Source organism: Camelus bactrianus, chromosome 12 (assembly GCF_048773025.1).
Source record: "Camelus bactrianus isolate YW-2024 breed Bactrian camel chromosome 12, ASM4877302v1, whole genome shotgun sequence".
Classification (NCBI taxonomy): Eukaryota; Metazoa; Chordata; class Mammalia; order Artiodactyla; family Camelidae; genus Camelus; species Camelus bactrianus.
In genome coordinates this window covers 38066465-38088324 of record NC_133550.1, presented here as the reverse complement: position 1 = coordinate 38088324, position 21860 = coordinate 38066465, and the positions used below count along the sequence as shown (strand labels likewise).

The 21860-nt window shown below is 38.1% G+C and overlaps 1 protein-coding gene across 1 annotated transcript in view; it reads left to right on the top strand.

Annotated features, from left to right (window-relative positions):
* Positions 1–21860, top strand: part of CFAP54 (cilia and flagella associated protein 54) — a 272419-nt gene that overhangs the window by 197766 nt on the left and 52793 nt on the right. Inside the window, exons 62-66 of the mRNA XM_045522505.2 lie at positions 536–709; positions 2174–2397; positions 7183–7353; positions 12683–12789; positions 15214–15355. Of these exons, the coding sequence (XP_045378461.2) occupies positions 536–709; positions 2174–2397; positions 7183–7353; positions 12683–12789; positions 15214–15355 (818 nt within the window). The remainder of the gene's footprint in view (positions 1–535; positions 710–2173; positions 2398–7182; positions 7354–12682; positions 12790–15213; positions 15356–21860) is intronic.

The following is a 21860-nucleotide window of genomic DNA, read 5'->3' as shown; positions in this document are numbered from 1 at the left end:
CCTAGTACACATATATGAGTATCTGCATTTAAAATTTTATTGGACCCTGCCCAGGAAGTAGTAGTGTATGAGAATTTTGGTTTCCTCACATTTATTACCCACATTTATTGTTTTCAGATTTTAGTTTCTGTTAATTCCTGAGGAATGTGAATTGCTATTTTATTTTAAGTTGCAATTCTCTGATTTTTAATGATGCTAAAATTTTTGGCCGTTTGGGTTTCCTTTTCTGTGAGTTACCTGTTGAAATTGTTTGCCCATGTTTCTGTTGGACTATCTGACTTTTTCTTTTACTGGTTACATGGTAGAGAAAAATAATTTGTATGTTCTAAATTTCTTTTCTCAGTCTATGGTTTGTCCTTTAACTTTTTGTTTGGTGTCTTTTGTGCTACAAAACTTCTTTAATCGAATGCAGTCCTACGTGTCAGTCTTTCCTGTATGACTTGTGCTTTTGTGCTTTTCTTTTTTTCATATATGGTTATTTTTCAAGGGAAGCATAATATTTGTATTCCAAACTTTTTTTTTCTTTTACTTTCAGATAACTACCAGGTTGTCTTCCAGATTGGCTGTACATTCTCTTACCAAAGTGATGAGATATATGAAAACACAGATGCTAGAAAAAAGACTCCAATTAAAGTGGATATCACGTGGATTCTTCTGCTGCGCTACTATATTCACCTGCAAAGAATTAATAATATGAGCAAACTGCTAGGTAGGCTTTTGATGTGTTAAGAGAGAACATATTCTGTTCCTTTCCAGTTATTGTTTAAGTCATATTTATTATTTAGAATTATAAAATAATTTTGACATCTTTCTGAGTGAACTCTCATCAGAAGATGGAGACTTCAGGGGTTCTTAACCTAAAATACACAGACCTTTGGACAGTGTTTAAAAACATCATTAGAAGGAGGCATCCAGAGTCTTTCCCTGAGACTGTCAAAGTGGTCTGTGGTTCAAAACAGTTACAGATCAGAGAGATCATAATGAGTGAGATGAAATTTTGGCTTTAAGGGGAGAGTGTTCCAGTAATCCAGTATGTAAAGAGAAAGATAGCATATTTAGCTCCATGAAGTTTTTGGTTTTGTTTAATTGTGCTTTTTTTTTTTTAATCATTGATGCTATCTAAAGAATATCCAAAAAAGCTGGTATAATCTGCTTCACATCAGTCCCTCTTGTGGTTTTATGATGATATGTTTATCAGTGCCCCTGAAACTGGCAATCCACTGCTGCTTATCAGTACAAATAGTTGGAAAAGACAGTTGGAACCATGCCAGGGCCCAGTGATGGAGAAGCCAGCAGGGCAAACAGGCAGAGTCACATAGTGGCTTAGCACAGTGATGGGGAGTTAGCAGCGGGGTAGACAAGCACTGGGAAAGCTGTCAGGTAAAAGGTGTGCCGTGGTGGGTCCAAGAGTTCAGTAGCAAAGGAAGTAGACAGGATTCAGCACAGCAGACCCTAGTGATACCCTCCCACCTATAAGCTCAGCTCACCTCTGGATTCACCTGTTGGTATTTCCCATTTCAGTCACCTACATTTTACCACTTTCTGCTCTGGGCTTTCTCTGAAGCTACTGAGGCTTGTCCAGCCCACAGGCAGGACAGCCTGAAAGTACCAGGGATTCCACACACTCAGGAGAAACCTTCAACTAATGAGGTGGGGAGCTGACAGATAAACATTACAGCTTCCCAGTCCCCTGATGAAACAGTTTTATGTGTTTTTTTTCAGAAGGTTCTCAGCAGGACTAAGCCCTCCTTGCCCATAGCTGTAGCCCATTCATAACTCACTCTCATTGGCTCTTATCTCTGACACACTTTCCCCATTCTCTCACTTGAGGTCAGATTTCAAATAAATTATCTGCACCTAAATTTTTGCTTTAAGATTCTATGCCAAATAAGACAGCTAGGTAGAATATTTTGCGTTGTTAAGCTTGGAACCAGAAGCAGTATCCTCACATACATCTGAGATTTTCTTTCCTTTCTGTGGCAAGAAGCAATTCTGTTTAGCTATATCAGCTCGAAAAATGGAAGAAGGTCATGAGCAGCCACTGACTGAGCTAGGGATACACAGGAATAATGGTTAGTGAGCAAGCATCAACAATATTGGGGCCATTTTGTTATCGAACATGATTCTAAATTAGGGTTTTGTTTTTCTTTTCTTTTTTTTTTTTTTCTTTAAGCGTCTCTGAAGCCAGGATCTGGAATGTCTTTGCCAGATGACACACTTCTCACTTCTCTTTTCAACTCTGGGTTGATTTTGCGCCAAAAAGAAATGCATTTTTTCCTTAAAAGATTTTTACATCTGTATTCTTTCTCTTGTATTGATGAATTTCCAAGAGAACTATTTCAAGTAGTGGAAGATGAACCTTTTTCGGAAAAAATCTTACATGAGTCATCAGCCAAGGTAATGTTTTAAAACATTATATGTTTTTGTAAAACTTCTTAGAATCATCCTTATATTTCTGAAGGAAATACATTAACCTCAAATGCTGGCACAAAGATTTCTGGTTCCCTCAGTTGTTGGGAAGGCTCATTGCTGTTCTACCACACAGAGAAGCCAACCAAACTTTCTGTTTTCAAATGATCTGTTTTGATGCTCTTATAAATCCTCAAAATGTCTCAGAATTTTCTCTATTCCCTGCACATAACATCTCTCAGGGAGTTATTTTGCCAAAACGTTCTACAAATTTCAGTATAATCACCCTATGAGAAACTTAGACTGAGAGTTTCTAAACCTATGCCCAATTTCTATTCCTTTGTTTTAAATGTGTAGTAAAAACTATTCATTTTGTGTATTTTTGACAATCATCAGTGTGAATAAATAGTAAGGGTAAAATTTTTAAGTAAATTGAAAGTTTGAAGGTTTTTTCCTTTGGAAAGTACTATTAAATTGGATGGACTTTACCAAAATATGTAACATGGAAGCCTCTTTTAAGTTACCTTGGAAGAGACAAAAAAAGAGGAATTTTTTTTTTAAGCTACTAGGGTCTTGAGTAATAGTACTGTCTCAATAAACTTACCAAAATTGATGAATTGGAACATATATAAAAAGTAAATGGCTTTAGTAAAAATAGGTGTGTATTTCAAATTTTGTATATTCAGCAAATATATACTGAATACTAATAGTATGGTAGCTACTCTTGGTTGGTGGAGAAAGGGAATGGATGAAGTAGCATCTTTGTACATAGTTCTGATGTGATAGTAGAGAAGCAGTGGTAGAGTTAGCAGAAAATAAAATTGCAGCACTTTTGGAGATACTTTTTAAGAGAAAATGGCATGCATAATAGCAGAAAGAATATGAAAATTAAAATATGTTAGTTCTATTATCAGTAGTGTGTAGGACTGCCTGGGCAAAGTATCGTGAAAGGGAGTTATCCAAGAAAGAGATATTGAAGTAACCAAGCTTATGACCATAGGAATGGGAGGGAAGAGATGGATATGAAAGATACTGCTTACATAAAATTGAAAACCAAACAACTTAGTGACCCTTGGGAGATGCAAAGTGAAGAAGAAAGAATGATCAAAGTTTACCCCATCTTTTGGAACCTCTGTCTGTGAATCATTAGAGCATGGTAACACCATTAGCAGATACAATGGAGACAAGAGGGTGAGAATGTTTGTGGAGAAGGCTGGTATATTCCACTCTGAGATCAGGGGTTTGAGATCATAGTAGAAAAGACTTAAAAGGACATAGTGTTGTCTCCTTATTTGTGAATTAAGTAAAAATGCTGTATTTGTGAAATAAGTAAATCAAGTCATTTGCATAAAATTATTTCAAAACTAAAAAAAAAAATTGATTTATTTTGAATTATCATGACTTTGAACTTCACCATATAGCACTTTAATTTTTACAATTATAGATTTATCCATACCAGACATGTCCATGTTTCTATTGTCAATTCTCCCAGAGAAGTGACCCTAAAATGTGGCTTGTTCCAAATTGGGAACCTTTGCTCATATTATCCTATTAGAATATAGTAAACTTATGTTTTGGGTAAATAATAATAAACCTTTTTAAAACCACTCTTTGGAACAACAGAGTAGGGTGACTGTTAATAAATTGTGATTTTAAAAAGCATTGGAAAGATACACTAAGGAATACTTAAGAACTCAGTTAAATAAGTAATTCTTGATTGGGGTTATGGAGTTGCCCCCAGGGCAGTGTATTGGAATCTCCACGGGAGGATTTTTCAGATTACTTCCTAGATTCTGGGGTATTGGGATGCTCAGTATGCAGCACCCCCATTTCCTGCCCCAGATTCTCAATCATTGAGAAATAAAAGAGTAAGACATACTGGGATTAAAAAATATCCAACTTTACAAGTCATAAAGTTGGTATTATAGGATATGGTTTATATTTACTGGTAAATGGTCTTCCTAGTAGTGATTAGCAAATTTGACAGTTCTACCAATCCAGGCTTGTGGGTTTTTTGGGATGAGGGGTCAGGCCTCCTCAAAATCTGTAGAGACAGAGGCCCCTTTAAAATCTGTTGCAGGAAGGAGCAGAGAATGTTCCCTCCCTGCAAACAGTATGCTCCCAAGAAGAAAGAACAGAATTATGCAAATCCAAAATTCTTTTTCTCAAATTCTCTAATCAAGTAACTGTCTCTCAGGGAGAGGAGTAAGAGAGGGAGTCCAGGAATGTGATATTAACGTTTGCCCATCCACAGAGCAGGAAACAGTGAGAATGGGATGTAGTCGTTCTCTACCCAACCCCAGAGTGCTGTTCACCGCTGCTGGGAACATCCTTGAGGATGACTGCCACATGTCCCAGACCCCTCAGGTGTTCTGGAGTAGGGGGCAGAGACTGGGAAGGTTGAGGGCTATAGTTTCTATGGCTGCATTCTTACGAATATTTTATGAGTTTGGAAATTAATATGTATGATTTCTTAAATACTGTTCTGAAAGGAGCCTTGCTTGAATATTTCAGTATCAAGGGCAGTCTGTCATTACCCAGTTCCTAAGGATGATGCTCCAGACGTACAACCTTGAATGCAGTGTAAATACCTGTGATACTTCTAATGGCAGAAGTGTTATCAAAGACTTATTTCACCCTGTTTGCTCTTTTTTAATATATAATTAGTGTAACACTCACCCAGGATAATCAGCTCCGGAGATCGCTGTCGCTCGCCTGACAGGTGCAAGCCACCTAATCATGTGTTCGTTTCACTGGGATAGACAGCTAACGAGCATAAAGCCTTTCGGATTTTTTTTTTTCAAATAAACTCCAAGCTTGGCTGATTTTTATAATAAAATTTTTGAGCCTTTAATCACTCAGGAGGCTATTTCAATCAAACTCTTTCCATAATTTGGTACTTAAACCTGCTTTTCCCCTCAAAGAAGTAGCTGCCTTTCCAGAACTCTCAGTGCTGCACGTCATGCTCATCAGCTTTGTGAGCCCGCGTGTCATCGTCTATTGAAGCTTTGTGATGGAAAAACAAAGGTGCCAAACAAATTACATTAAAAATTAAAAAAAAAAAAAGGACATGATTAAATTCACATTTAGACTGCGGGCCTGTGACAGGCTGCGCAAGGTCAGGTATCTGATTAGTGCAAAGTGATTTGTTGTTTATAGGACTGTGAACAGGAGTGCTCCTGGTAGGTCTGTTATTTCATTCCTTTCAAAGAATAAATCAAACATGCCCTATGTACTCAGTGTAGAGCCCATCAATTAGCTTATGTAATTAATCCCATTAGCAATTAGATATTATGGTTTTAAAAAGAGAACGGAAAATTAAATACCTATTTTAATATTGACTTCTGTTACAATTGATCATTGTTAGGCCATCATGCTAATAAACACTGTACATATTGAAATAGAAGGTACTTGCTTTTAATTTTTCTCCACTTAGCTAGTAATTAAACATGAATTCTTTGCTAAAGTAGTTGTCAGAACCTCTGAAAGGCACTCAGATATGAAAAAAATGTGAGAAAAAAGTTTTGAATGAATTAGTTACCTGATTTTTTTGGTTAACTGCCTGACATAGAATTAATCTTAATTAAGCACTTTTAAATGACTATTTAACCCTAATAATCTTGTTTATTGTGCAATTTTGGTCATGTCTTTAGTGTCATAGCACTAATAAATAAGGATCCTGGCTTATAATAACCTTTTATGATAGTCTCTAGGCAATTTTTTAAAGTTTTTACCTTTAATATTACCTTTCAGTCAAGACTCCATTTTTTTTCTTTAGCAGTAGACAACTTGAAAGGTCACTGTCTTCATTTCTCTTTTCATTTTATTTTGAAGACTTTGCTTTTATAGTCTTATATTGTGTGTTGAATAGTCTCAGAAATGGGAGGTGCAGATCCTTATAGAAACACCAAGCATTTCTTTCTAGCCACTGACATGTTCCCCTTGGTTGCCAAGCCTTGAGATACCTTAGATGTCAAGAGTTTAGTTGAAGAACTGCTTCCCAGCTACCATACTGTAATTTTGGGAATAAGAAGAAGTTAACTTTCAAAGTAGTTTGCACTCCATTGAAGATGGTCCTTTTTAGACTTGAGATATTATTATCACTATTATTATTTCTCTGGCTAGGCTCTTATTTTATTGACAGCAATCATTCTTTACTTTCTTAGCTACCTTAAAAAACTAAATAAATATTTCATGAAATCACTAATTGCAGTTTATGCATTTATGTTTCTTAAAAACTCATTCAGGGATCAGGTTCCATCAAATGAGCTGGGCCCAGATTCACCAAGACTGAATTTAGAAATCAGCCGCATTCATTTAAAGAGGGAATGAGAACAATGAATTTTAATCTCTTAGAGCAAAACCTGTGCCTTATTTTGCACATGGCACTGCAAAACATGCTATTGGGAAAAAGATAATAAATTATGACCACACCCTCAGAAGAAAGGTAGAAGATGTCCTTAGATTGGCTGGTGACCTTGAGACTGAAATAATTGCATGGACATTTTCCCTTCTAGATCTGTATTCCTGGGTAGTCACCTAAGTGGACATTTGTCAAGTCCACTCGGTTTTGAAGCGTATTTTTTTCTGTAGGAGAGTCTTTCTCTGCGGTAATCAGGGGCCAGTTTTAACATCTACATTCATAAAGCAAGCTGAGATGATTCCCAGAGTTTTCCAGTGTAGCCAATATTGAGTGAATATTGAATGAATGTTTGAATATTGAATAAATAAATTCATCACCGACAATTAAACTGCTGTTTGTTTGTTCCCCAGTTAGATCATGATAGTTCTCTGCACTCTGATTTATCATTAAAACTGTCTGCCAGCCCATCTCATGGAGACTTAGTGTCATCAAATATGGCAACACAGGCTTCAAACAAAGAGCTTTGCTTTCAGTGGTACATTCCTCCCCTAGAAAGACCTCCGAAGGAAACAGAACCTATGGTATGTAATGTAATTACAAAGCTAAATCTTATAGTTAGATATAAAGTTTAATGAGGCCATTATAACTTGAAGAGTAGAGAATATCCTCCTCTCATATAGACAGAAATATACAGCAAAGAATCTCTATTGTCTAGTAGAATGAATGTGAAAATAACTAAGAAATCCTGGAAAAGTATATATGAAGTTCTTCCAGTTATCTTTTGTTATTTATTCCTAGATTATGTTGCTCTGTGGTAATAAAAAATGCTCTGTATGATTGATACTTGTTGAAACTTGTATTTTTCTCCATGGAAAGTGTTTATTGTGTAAATGTTCCATTGTTCTTAAAAAGAAAGTGCTCTCTTTAGTTGTTAAAGCAATGTTCATGTATATCTAATAGGTCAGTTTGTGTAGTCTTGTTCAAATATTTTATATTCTTGATGATTTTTCCTTTTTTTTTTTTTGCCTTTTAATTTTTTTTAAAAAAATCATTTACAGTTGACCCTTGAACAACGTGGGAGTCGGGGTGCTGACCTGCATGGTTGAATCTGTGTGTAACTTTACAGTTGGCTCTCTGTATCCACATCTGTGGATTTAGCCAACCATGGATTGTATAGTACTGTAGTATGTATTTATTGAAAAGAAATTTCCATAAAGTGGAACTTGTGCAGTTCAAACCCTTGTTGTTCAAGGGTCAACTGTACTAGATTAACATTTAAATCTCTCACTGTGATTGTTGTTGCTTTGTTTTTTTTCTTGTAGTTCTGTCAAATTTTGCTTTACATAATTGGATACTTTGTTCATAAGTGCAATCAAATTGACAAGTGTTGTGACATCTTGGTGAATTCAGTATTTTGTCATTTTGAAGTGACTTCTAATCTTTTTGTAATAATGCTTTTTTTCTTCATAAAGTCTGCTTTAGTCTGATATTACTAGAGGAAAACAGCTTTCTTGTGGTTATTATTTTCATATTTCTTTTTCCAACCTTTTGCTTTTCAATCCTTTTGTGTACTCATGCTTTAATTATTTGGGGGGGTAATTAGCTTTTTAAATTTTATTTATTTATTTATTTATTTATTTATTTATTTATTTATTTATTTATTTATTTATTTAACAGTGGTACTGGGGATTGACTGAAAAAATTTAGTTTGCCTTTAAATGCTGTTTACAAATTTGTCTCATACATACACGTCCTTATTTTAATGTTTTTTATCTCTAACTCTGTATCAGTATCCACATCTATGTTCATATGCACGTATAGACTTTTGCAGTGGGACTAATGGAAGAGCAAGAGGAGATGGGGCAAGTATTTGGGAGCAGTTCAAGATCGATCCCTGAACTCTTGGCGATAGAACAGCGATTCAGATTCTAGGAGAGTCTTGAAGAGGGGTCAAGTTCCTAAAAACGAAACAGTGGGTCACTGCAGCCTTTGGCAGAGGAACTTTCCACCACAGCATTGCTTTGATTGCTGCGCTCTCCAGGAAGAGTCTCAAGCTTTTCCCCAAAAAACATTTGCCATATGGTTTTGCCCTGTTCAGCACTTTTTATCTGTTTTTTGCCTCCTGCATTTGTCTACTCCTGCACTTCCCAGCTCCTGCGTGTTGTCCCTTCTAGCTGTGCCTTTGGTGGCTTCTGCTGCTCCTTGACTTCTGTGCCCCGTGTCAGATCATGAAGCCTCCTGAGCCCACCTCTCTCTGCTCTGAGTGTGCCTCTCCCGTGTGCCACTTCGTTCTGTAGACTCGCAGCCTGCTGCCCATCTCGGTCAGTCATATATCCCTCCTGCTCATACACAAGGGAAACCAACACATCACTCCCCAGAAACTCTTACAGCTATTTTGAAAGTACTCTCCTTCCCACCCTTCCCAAGTCAAATCCTTGCCAGGTATTCCATATACATTTAAAAATAATAAATCTAGTCTCTTTGGGGGGAATTTAGTGCAGTAGGTTCCAATAATACTCATGGGTCATGGAATCAAGATAGTGGGTCCTGAGTAGTATTTTTTTTAAAGAAATTAAATATAAGGGAATATCAGAATGCATCACATACAGTAAGTGAAAATGTTGTTTTCTGTAACTTTTGCTTCTGATAGATACATGAGATGTTAAAATGTTAAATGTTAAAAAGAACATTCCTTAGATTGAGCCTCAGCATATGTCAGAATTTGTTTACTGGCTGGCAAGAGACCCAACAAAGTGATAAAAGAGTATATCCATTCAGAAAGGGTGTGGAAACAGAAAGATTACATAGTTGGGAAACAGAATGTTTACCCAAGCACTCAGCTTTAAAAAGATGAGGAACAGAGTATAAAGTTCATTTCACAAGGTCATAGAAATATCACATCCCTGTCAGTCTGGGGCAGGATGATCTGAGAAGTTAATACTAAGACTGGATCTGTGGCTGGTAATTAGAATAACAAGGTTCCATGCATCAACAGTCATGTCTGACAATTAACATGGACGCATTGAACTGGTGTCAGACAAAGATTAGAAGCAGAGTACCAACCAACAAATTCTTATTTAAGCAGGTTGCTTGAGTGATTTTCGTAAGCCACAGCAAGCAAAGACACAGAACCCACGGTTTTCCTATTTCCTAGTTCAGGGACATGTTTTTCCCCTTTGACAATAAATATGTGTGTATTGTGTCACGATAAAAGATGTAGCTGCTGCCATAAATCTCAGTCAAAAAATTAGGAAACACTGACTTGGGAGGGCTACATCTTCTCAGACCTAAGAGTATATCTTTTCAGAAGATAATACTGAAATTTACTTGATGATTCAAATATTCATATATTTGAGCATTTATCTGTTCATTATCTTAGTCCTTTAGTGTAGAGTTTAAAGTTGAACATACGGGCTGAAGCTCATGAAGCCCATGAGATAATAGCAATAATGAACACCCACGTAGAGCTTACTGCGTTCCAGGTATTTTACTTCATTATCTCCACAGCTCCTTAAGGTAGGTACAGTTGTCCCTCAGCGTTCACAGGGAATTGGTTTCAGGAAACCCCTTGGGTACCGAAATCCGTGGATGCTCAAGTCCCTTATATAAAATGGCATAGTATTTGCATATAAACTATGCACATCCTCCTGTATACTTTAAATCATCTCTACATTCCTTATAAAACCTAACACAGTGTAAATGTTAGGTAGATGCCAGCACATAGCAAATTCAAGTTTTGCTTTTTGGAACTTTCTGTATTTTTTAGAAATATTTTTGATTCACGGTTTGTTGAATCCATGGATGCAGAAAGGGCCAGATATTATCATTAGCCCCATTTTATTGAAAAGGAAACAGATACAGATGGAGGAATGTTAGGTGGCAAGGAGTCAGGATTGGAGCAGTCTGTCTCCAAGTCTGCACTCCTAAGCATGGTGTTAACGTTGAGTCATCAGATGATATCCTGGTTGCAGGCACTTTCAGGCTCTAGGCAGGATGGTAATGAAGATTAGTATCTGACTTAGCGCTTTAGAGTTTCCAGGGACTTTGAGGGTCTTTGAATAACAATGCAAGTTAACATCATCTGACTCACCTACTCAATCCACTTCAGTTTATCTACCACACAGAATCAGAAATGCCAGTAGGAACTAAGGATGTCAGTGACAGCAAAGTAGAAATCTGGGGGCTGCGGATTTGGAGATAAATTTTCTAGATAATTCAAGAATGTTAAAAAATCCCATGCCATGATACTTTAAATTTATAACTTGAAATTTTTAACTTTTAACTCTTCTTTTCTCTCATATTTATGTTTTTAAATTTAGGTTTACTTTTGGGGAGAAATATTTAACTTTATATTTCAAATCTTTTATTGATTATTTTGTTATTATGATCATGCTTTCATTTTTAAGAGCTCTGTCCTATTATTCTCTGTTCCATTTTAATGCACTGTATTCTTATTTCACAGATGCAATATTGGCCTTCTTTTCTCTGAGGATATTAATTATGGTGTCTTTTAAGTTTTCTTCTGCTCTTGGTCTTGTATGTGATTCTTCAAGTTCCTTCCTTACATTAGTTTTGGTCTCTACCTTTCATTTCACGTCTAGTGATCCTTGGCTGTCCATTCATGTTTGAGGCCCTAAAAACCATATTGAGTCAGGCTTACTGATTTTTGGCCTCATTGCATGGTAACAGCGGGAGCTAGCAGTTTGACTGCAGAATGTTGGATGTAGGTCTCTTCTCTTCATGTGGTCAGTTTCCCCAAAGAGAACTCTTAGACTCCTGCTTGGTTTTCTACATTCTGGGCAGGGGCTGGAGAGGAGAAGAGGGATGTCTCTTGTTCAGAATATAGACTTTCAATTCCAGCATTCTCAATTCAGCACCTCACCCCTGTACCTAAGTCCTTCCTAAGCATAGATCTTTAATTTAGCCTCAGCAGAGAGAAAAATGGGAGAAGTTTGGCCAACAGAGAAGAGACAGGGAAGGAGGAGTCTCCTAGTTGCATGCGCTGGGGGAAGGGATGGGAGGGAGGTTGTCTCCGAGCCTTTTGAGGGTCCTTGGTCATGCTGGTTGTTGGCAGCCCTTCTGGAGGCAGTTGGGACACAGCCTTTCCTCTCTGCTGAGTCAGCAACCCTCTTTCAGTTACTTTCAGTGTTGCTAATATAGCTCCTTTGCTTCATTGTCTCTCTTGTTTCTGTCTTTGTGGACTTATGCCTTAAAAAAAAAATCCCTTTACTCTGATTTTAGTTTGATTTGTGAGGAAGCAGAGATAAATGTATGTACTGAATTCGTCAATTGTGACTGGCACTTCTGGGCCTCAGCTTTCTTACATCTGATATGAGGGGCTCAGCAGATCATCTCTGAGGTTCCCTGAATCTCAAATTCTGTGCATCCCTGATTGTGAATAGGTGCTGTAGAGTGTGGGGTGCTAAGAATGGTCAGAATTCAAACATGAGGGAAATGACTAAAGCATGAGTCATCAGGGGACGTTTCATCTTAGAGGTGGGGACCGGAAGGTTCTGTGTGGATTGAATACAGGTGGAGAACGCCCAGAAGCAGCACAGCCACCGATGGGAAAGGTGCATATCGAGAAGTAACAAGAAAGAAAGTTGATGTTCACCCTCGCTGCAGAGGGCCTTCAAAGGCCAAATTTTAAACTGCAATAAAAAATGTCACTCTTCAAAAATAATATAATCTTGGTACCAACTAGCATTTATTTTCATCTCATAACCTTTGCACAATTCTTGTTCATATCATTTCTCTTTAAAGTGAATTGAAGAAAAAAACCTAATTTTTTCTCTTTCAAAGAAAAACCCTTTAAAGTTTAATGATATTATTTTAAGAACTGATGCAGCATTTTTGAGGCAAAATGTAGTTTTAATATCACATTTTATATGCCTTTTAATTTTCTTATAGGTTTTATTGTTGTATGCATATAATATGAAGCCCCTGAATATTTCAGCTGTTACGTCTACTGCTTCCAACAGTATCTATGTTGGCTGTCTCTGGGTTCCACTAAACAGGCAAGTAAAGATGGATTATCCACAGTTCTAACTTTCTTTGCTGATATTTTCATAAGAACAGGCTGGTTCGGTAATATACAAGGTAAATCACAGGAGAACTTCCAGAAGACATGTTTGTAAAAATCTTCCTTTTCCCTAGAGGAGTATAATATTGCAGTGGTGAAGAGCATGAACTTTGAATCCAGCCTGTTTGGGTTCAAATGCCAGTTGTGCCCCTTCCTATCTTAACAACCTTGACCAGGTTACTTAACCTCTCTGTGCCTCTCTGCCTCCTCTTCAGTAAACTGTGAATCATAATAGTACCTGTTGCTACTTTTGTTGGAGGAACAGTTCCTGATAAAGTTCATAAAGATTATAGAGAGTACGAAGATGTTGTCTATACTATATTTTGCCTGTAGTCTGGGATGTGTTTTAAAAATAACTTAATGTAGCTCTGTATTAGGTTGCAAAACTAAGTCCAGATTCCACCCCCATCCTTGTCTTACCCTGCCATCTCTGCCCAATCCTGTTTTATATTGTTCCCCAAGTCAAAGCTTTTGTCTCTGTCACATCGTTTTCCTCCCTCTCCATCAAATAGGGGATGGAGACTCTTAACTTTTGCTCACCCCTGTTTTCAAATTCCTTATTTGTGTTTTAAAGTTCTTCTTTGCTTAGTTAACGTAGTTTCGATTCTATTGTTCATTGCCCTTGTGACCTCAGCCTCCATTTCCTCAGTTCTTAGATGGAAATAATACCTACTCTGCCTACCTTTTGGGGTTATTGTTAGGATCAAGCCAGGCAGCGTGTGTGTATACTCTGTACGCATATATTTTGAAAGGCCAAAAGCACCGGCCAGATGTCAAGTGCCATCCCTGCCTCCTGTGTCTGTCAGTGTCCGCTCTTCACCCCGCTCGCCACCTAGTAGGTGCTTAGTGAACAGGGACTTGGTTCTTCTCTATCCTTCCCTGGCCAGTCTTGTTCCCGCTCCCTGATTTTCATGTTGAAAGGCTCCTTGGCCTCACCAGAGAATGAAACGAGATGTTTCGGGAGCAGGCATATTTTCAATTATTCAGTCAATTTTCTTTTTCTTGTCCTTTTTTTTTTCTTCAGTGAAATGGCAGGAAATCTTAGATATAGGACATTTCCCCACATAGCTGAGCCACAAAGTTAGGAAATTTAATAAACTTTTCCTTGTACATTTAGAAATATGGAAGGATTTTTTTTTTACAGAATCACATGATGAAAAGAATTATAATATCTGCAGAGCAGAATGTAATCAAACTGACAGAATTCTTTTTTTCATCCCAAAAATTTCTTGATTTTGGTGTGCTTATTATGATTAGCAGTACGATGACTTAAGTTAGGGACACGACCTGTTATTGATGTCCTTATAGAGGAAGGTGCCTGACAAACTTTCATGTGATCCACCCCTTGTGAGAAGGTGAAAATGGACTGTTTCTCCTATCCAAGGTGGAGCTCCTTGTGTTCTTATGAGGGTCAAGATAAGTTCAGTCGGTGGGGAATTGCTCTTGCTGAGCATCCTTTAGAAAGAAAGTAAAGACAGAGGATGCTGTGGAAAATTGGGGAATCGCCATTCCTGAGTATGTTCCTGACAGTGGTTTGCTTTTTTGGAATATCTACATCTTAACAACTTCCCTCCATCCCTGGATGGAGACCCGCGCCCTCTCGCACACGTACCCCCGCCCACCCCCAGCGCATAGTGCTCTGCGCCTGTGTCGTAGCGTCACCGGGGGCCGTGCAGGGGGCTATTCGCCTCATTCAACTGTCTCAAGGATTTTCCAGTTTCTGACTCCACTCACCAGTTCACTCTTGCCTTCAGCACACACGCAATTCATTGGACTGTGACTCCAGAAGCTTCTGTCGTCAGCACAATTGCCACCGTGTCTTCTGCCCTCCTCCTCGGCTTTTGCTTTTCCTTCTTTCTTGGTTCTTCTCCCCACCCTCTACTCCCGACACAGTAGCCGTCACAGTTGTGGGCTCGCTGGTTGGTCTTTTAGAGCCATTGCTAACTTGTCCTAATAATTTAGGCCAGTTGATGATCACAGCATGGCATTCAGTTTACAAAGGAGTAGATCTTTTGTCATTGCCTGGCATTTCTTTGCCCTGTAGATATTTATTTTCTTCATTTTCATCTTAAGCAGTGTCTGGATGTGTGCATTTCTTTCATTGCGTGTTTGCCAGTTTGTAATTATATGTCTATCTGAGCATATAACTAGATTGTAAACATTATGCAGGTGAGAATTGTGTCTCTTTGCTCATGTTTCCTGAATGAAGGAATGATTAAATTAATGATGTTTAGGGATGCCAGAAATCTAAGTGTTAAATAACTAAGGAATTAACTTTACATGTATTATTGATTCTGGGAATAAATGAATGCCTCCCTTAACTTTTAAAATAAAATGGGTATATATTTGTTATTTTTAGAGTTATTTCAATTCATGAGAAACTGTCTAATCTTACGCAACTCGCTGAAATATCATTGCCATCAAGCCCCAAAGTTACTTCAAATGAAAACGTATCTGAAGTAGAAGAAATGGAAGAGAAGTCAGTTGATAAAGAACTGGAAGTAAGTTATTAAATAATGGAAAATAATATTGCTATTGCAGGATGGATGTCATCATATGTAATTATTTGTTATTTTTTACTTCATCAGAGCAGAACTATGTAACTAAACTTGAACGTTGGAGTTCTTCTGCTTTCTAGTTTTTCTACTTAGAGTACCAGATGTGACCCAACTTTTGGACACTTAAGTAGTGTTTTCTTCAAAGCTCTTCTGAGCATACCAGTTATAAGAATCTGATGGTGAATGAAAACAAAGCCAATCCAGAGAAACCATTCAGATCTAAGCGTGAATCTGAAACAATGCTCTGTAATTTTATAATGTTGCTTTTAAATTTTTATTCTAAGTCTATTATTTGAGCATTTTTATTACCTAAGTAATATGTGAAGAAAAATTAGAAAATATACATAAGCATATATCTTTCAGACTTTTTTATGCATCTGTATTTTCCTAACCAGAAAAAAAAAAGACATTATCCTTAGAGTGTGTTATTAATCTGATTACAGAATTGAGTGGTTTTGTAATGACTGATGTTCATGTTTTAGAGGAGAGGGTTATTTCCCTTCTATTCCTCCTGAGTTCTAAACCCACTGAGAGCTGGGACACATGAAACAAATATATGGAGATACCAAAACATCAGAATCATTACTGATAAAGCTGGTTAGCACACATGCTTTGGATCTATGGCCAAATGAGCTTATTAATATTTCACTTCTGAATTAACCAGACTTGCCCACCCAGGCCACACAGTAATCTAGTGTACTTGTGGAACCATAGGGTTCCCCCCACTCCCTTTCTGCCCCTTGCAAAACTTACTGCATGAAGGAACAGAGAACAATAGTCCTGCAGGCAGGATGCCTCCAACAATATAAGCAAAGGTTGCCCCGATGGGGCTGAGCCCAGCATACTCTGTTGCTTTTCCCAGACTCACCAGTCAGTTAAGTCACTTCACTCTTCTGGCTGGGTTGGAAAAAAGCTGGAAATGTCCTTCCTTCTTTGGAGTGAAGTGAGGGTTCCTTACCCTCTATGGAAATGAGAGGAGCAGAGAATCCATGTTCTCCCCTAATCACTTGCTCTTTGAAGTTCCGTTTCTATGTTAATCCGGGTTCTTGAGATGTATGTTCTGTAGTTACCATGGCCATTAAAAAAAATCAAACAGATGTACAAGGTTTAAAATGAAAAGGGACAGTCTCCTGCCCAACCTGTTCTTGCTCCACTGCCCTGCTCTGCAGAGGCGACTGTTTTTCAATTCTTTCAGCTGTTCCTTTTGTTATTTACTTCCACATCTATAAATATTGCGCAGGATCAGTCATGAAAAATGAGGTAACAAACACTCTTCAAATCCAAGTGGGTTCCCTGGGCCCCTGCTTCATGTCTCCTTACACCAGCCTTAGGCTGGTGGCACGTCCTTTCTGTGGAACATCTCCAGTCACTGGGCAGGAGGGAAGAAAGGGGGCACATCGTGCACTGGCTCTTAACTGTCCATCATATCACTTCCATTAACATTTCATTGGCCAAATAAGTCACAAGCCATGCCACCAATTCTACCAGTTTGGAAAGAGGAAGACCAGAAATATTGATGAACAGTGCTAATGGCAGCCACAGATAATAGTTTTGTTCTTGGTGTATCAGTTTTATATAGTATCCACTGGTTTTATCATATGTAAGGATCTGACTTACTTACACTTCTCTTCAATTGCTCCTTTCCCCCTCTTTTCTAACTATTGTTATATCACAAACTTTAATTAAATCAGCATTCAGTGTTTACATTATTATAACCCCATAAACAATGTTCATAGCCAAATCATAGTGTACAGGGGTTTTTTTCCTTTCCTGTGTAAGGTTTGATTTTCCTTCACTTGTTTTTTGTTTTTTTAACTTCCTTCTGATCATTACATCAGATCTGTCATATGTTCATCCATAGATTTTTACCGAGGTATTTATACTTATGTCTCAGTTCCTCTTTTCCTTCCTGGAAGCCCCTGTCCTCCTGCTCTAGTTAAGGGCTGGCTGCCCTCAGTGCCTGTAGCATAGTTCTGATTATGTGACCTCCTTTTGCTGTTTTTCTGGTTGAATTCGCAGCTGCTTGGGTCCCCCCACCCCGTTTTTCTTCTCTGAAAGCTTTTAGGATCTTTCCTTTGTTTTTAGTCTGCTATACCTTTTTTTTTTTGTAATCACTGTCTGTTGGTTTAATATTTAATTGGTTACTAATAACAAAGCATTTTTAATTCTTAAAAAATATTGTCGATATGGTTCTTTTTGTTTTCTTATTTACCTCCTCTATACCCTCACTTTGTGAAAATGTAAAAGTTAGCAGCTTTCCTGATTTTTCAGAATATACTTGTTGGCATTTTTTCAGTCTGCATTTACCCGCAGAGTGAAGGAGTGCATTTTTCATTATTGTGAAAGCAGCAAGTCCAGCTGTAAGAGGATTATCAGGCAAGAGCAGTTGGCCTTTGCAAAAAAGCAACTTTCCAGAATTTATGTCACCTGTGCTCTGTGCTTGCACTTATCATAGAACTGATATCTTAGAATTTTAGTTGAACATCCTTTACAGTGTCCTCAAATGTTACAGCACGAATTACCAGATGCTTAATGATATTAGTGGTATACTGAGTGCTTATAGTAAATCTCCCAGTAGATCAGATGTCTCAGACTCATGGGATTCATGTATGTAATTCTTTTTCTAAAATGCATGGTTGCCCTTTCATGTCTGTTTTCAAGAAGAACTCAGCTCTTCTTTCGTTTTCAGGCTTCCTTTGTAGATCACTGACAACTGCAGTTTTTCAGTCATAGACCAGACTTAGCAGGTTGCTGTCTTTGAGCCGTAGCCTAGGCTATACTTTGCCAAAATTGTCCTTGAATCCATTATCACATAGTTCATAAATGGAAAATGATTATTTTTCTCCTGAACTCGTGTCTTTTCAGCTTAGATTATCTGAGACAGTAGAGTGAGTGTCCATGAGAGTAAGGATTCCAGAATGCTCTCTGATGCTCAGCTTTACCAACAAGGGTCAGTCACTTAACCTTTCCCAGGACTAATTTTCACCTCACTTCTAGAAATGGTCCTTTCACTCAGGTACTGCTGGGATGAAGAGATGGCCCTTGGTTGGACTGAGAGTTATCAGAATTTCCCTGGGGGTCAGATGCAGGTATCAGATCCATCACAGTAAGCCCAGTGCCTAAGCCAGGAAGGTAGCTATGAATATAAACAAATCAGGAATAAATGGAGGAAAATGGAGGGATCTGACTGCAAGCAGAGGGAGGAATCCAGAGGACCAGCTGAGGTTTATGACTTGTTCTCATATCCTGGCTAGAATTTTATATGTGAGTGAAATCAATCCTCGAGTAGGACAAATTCTTCTCCAGCCTGATGTTCTCCTCTGTATTTTTTAATTTGTTTTATTCTCCAAATTAGAAAGTGTTTCTTCAGCTTTAATTAGGACTTTTAAGATATGTTCCAGTTCTGTTAGTTCTGAATATGAAACAATGTCACTAAATAGAAGACAAACTAATATTTTTAGTTTAGGTAAATCAGCAAACAAATTAATTCACATTTGAAAGTTGTGAAATGGAAGAACTATATAAAGTTTTCTTTTTTTTTTCAGTATACTAACCAGCACTTAAGAAAAAAAAAAAAAAGGCAGCGAGGTTTTGGGTGTTATCAAATAAATTCCATTGACTAGAATCTGCCAGTTTGTTGTCATGACAACCTTCACTTGGAGCTAATTAGAAGTTAACTAGGACACTTGAAGAGATCGATTCTGGTCGGGAATTGGACAGGATTTCATAACCTCTATAATCTAATAAATTTATTTCTATCACAGTATAGATTTTTGGTGGGTTATTAAATATAAGGATCCAGAAAATGTGCCTTTGGTTGATATGGGTAGTGAATCTTGTTCTTTCTCATTCCTTTCCTTTTTTTCTGTTCCCCAAATCCCTATGGCCTGGAATAAGCCAAAAACTTCAGATACAGATATTAATTGAAGATGTTTTGAGAGGGCTTCAGAACAGGTGTTCCAGTCACTTCTGGCTTGAAAACATTGTATGTCCTTCTTCTAAAATGAATAACATTGGCTCAGAATCCCTGGGTTATTTTAACCTGTCATTCACAGCTTTATGGAGTATCTTCAGAGCATATCAAGTGCTTTATAAAGCATATGAAAGATGCAAAGCATCCTGATTTTAAGAGACACAAACACCTTTTTGGAACCATAACATACTGATAAGAAAAAGCTACAATATGTTTACCAAGTTAACTAAGATTAGTTTGGTAAACAAATATGAGATGCCTGGATTGTACAAGGCAATAAAAATTAGTGTCGAGTCTACATATCCCCAGTGTCAAAGTACTATGAAAACATAGAACAAAATACAACTGGACATTAGCATCAATTAACACATTATTTTTGAGAAACTGTCTTGTGCAAACATGTTCCAGGCTTGAGGAGATAAGGACATAGAGAAATTGGTACGATTAGGTCCCTGTCACAGATGGGCTTAATCACGGTATGAGTATGGCCAGAGATGCCCAGATGTGATCCGTAAGGAATCCAGCTGCCTGGTGGCCCTCTCTTAGCAAGCAGAGTGTAGCATTCAAAGAAACATCAGTTTAACGTTCAAAACCATTGAATATAATCTAAATCTTTATAGCTTCTCTCATGAGAACATCTAAAAGGGAATCCTTTTATCATATACAGCTTAAGTTGTTTTAAATGTTTTTCCCAACTGCCCTGCTCTTAGTACCTCTCTGACATCCGCAGCAGCTCTCTAACTTCTGTCTCATTGACTCAAAGTCCTAAAACTTTCCCTCCAACGCAGTCTGCTTGGAGTGATGTGACTCCTCTCCCCTCTCCTCTCTGGCTCATCTCTTGATTGTGTAGTTCAACTTGAGTCTTTCAGGCACCTTCCAATCTTCCTGTTTCCCCCATTATCTGGACTCTACGCTTATACCGAAGGGCAAGGTTGCTGGAATCCTTCCTTCTCAGTGGTGGGGCTGTTGATGCAAATTATTCTATTTTATTATTTTTAAAATCTCATTCACATAGGTGTGCATGTGTCTGAGAGAGAAGGTTGAGCTAGAATTTGTACTTGCTTAAATAGCTCAGACAACATTTTATAGACTCCATAGACTGAAACAAAGACCATGTTTCCTGGCACCCCAAAATACCCTGCACCATTACTGTATCGTTTTGGCCATTATCTCTCTGTATGTCCCTTCCTCTGTCCTGCCTTTGAATTCCTTTGCTCAGGGGTCTTATTCATCATTTGATCTCCAACATCTAGCCCAGTAACCAAAACATAGTGCCTCTTTACTACTTACTTGTGAAATGTCTCCTTGGAGACCTGTGGAGAGCACATGTTTCAGACTGAGGTTACAACAGGAGATGAGATGTGAGGTCATAGAACTGGATGTTGTGTTGAGGGTGGCAGGAGTGCAGGGTGAATGTAGTGGGAGCTGGAGCTGGAGATGTGGGTGGAATTGAGTGCTTCCTCCTCCATGACCTCACTGCACAGTGGTGTAAGAATCTTGTCTCTCCTGTTCCTCCCACTAGCCCATGAGCTCCTTAAGGGCTCTCTTTCCATCTTGTTCATCTCTGATTACTACTCCATGGCACTTAGGATGCATTCAGTAGATGTTGAAGGAATAAATGGTGAGTGAACTTGTTTTGAGGCAAAGGACCCTGGGAAATCAGGGCTGTGTGGGAGGTAGAAGAAGATGGGGTCAGTACCTGGAAGAGCATCTCATGATCCACCCTGTGATTTGCTAAGATTTGCATGTGAGGGAGGGATAAGAAAGCAAGAGTTTGGAGGGTGCAAAACAATTTAGGAAGTTTTTTTTCCCATAAAATTGGTGAACAATGATGAGAATTTCAACTAAGTCAAAAAGCTGGCTTTGTTATTTTTAAAGTTACTCAGGAGGGCATCCCCCATAGAATCAACAGATGCTCCTTTTTAAGGGGGAAATGGCAGATTGAACAAGGGTCACTGTGTGCCCTCCCAGCTCCCTTGCCAACCACAGCATCCCTCCAGCAGCTGAGTTACACACTTTCCTTGTCTTCATTTCTGTGACAGCAAGGTCCCGTGAGGTCTCTCACAGACCAGTATTAAATCAGACAATTTCCCATGTGTGTATGTGGTTTACCTCAAGTAATGCCAAAGAAGTAGAGTGTTGTTGAGGTGAAATTTCTGCTTGATAAATGTTGAGACAGGCAGTGGAAGGCATTTATCAGGTAATATTACTGTCTCCATCTGTTATGTGAAGAGATTAATGATATAGACACTGTCATTTTGCTTGATAGCTTTTATGGAATCATGACAGTAACCCATCGTGGCTGTTACGAAACCTTTTGTATAGAAAGAAAACATACTGTAACCAGTCCTAAGAACTCAATTAGAAATATAGAAATATGGATAAATAAGAGGAGTGTGTAAGAACACACTCCATGATGTGGTAAAACGGACCAGGATGTAAAGTTCATCACAGGAGACAGGTGTCCTCTGGTCA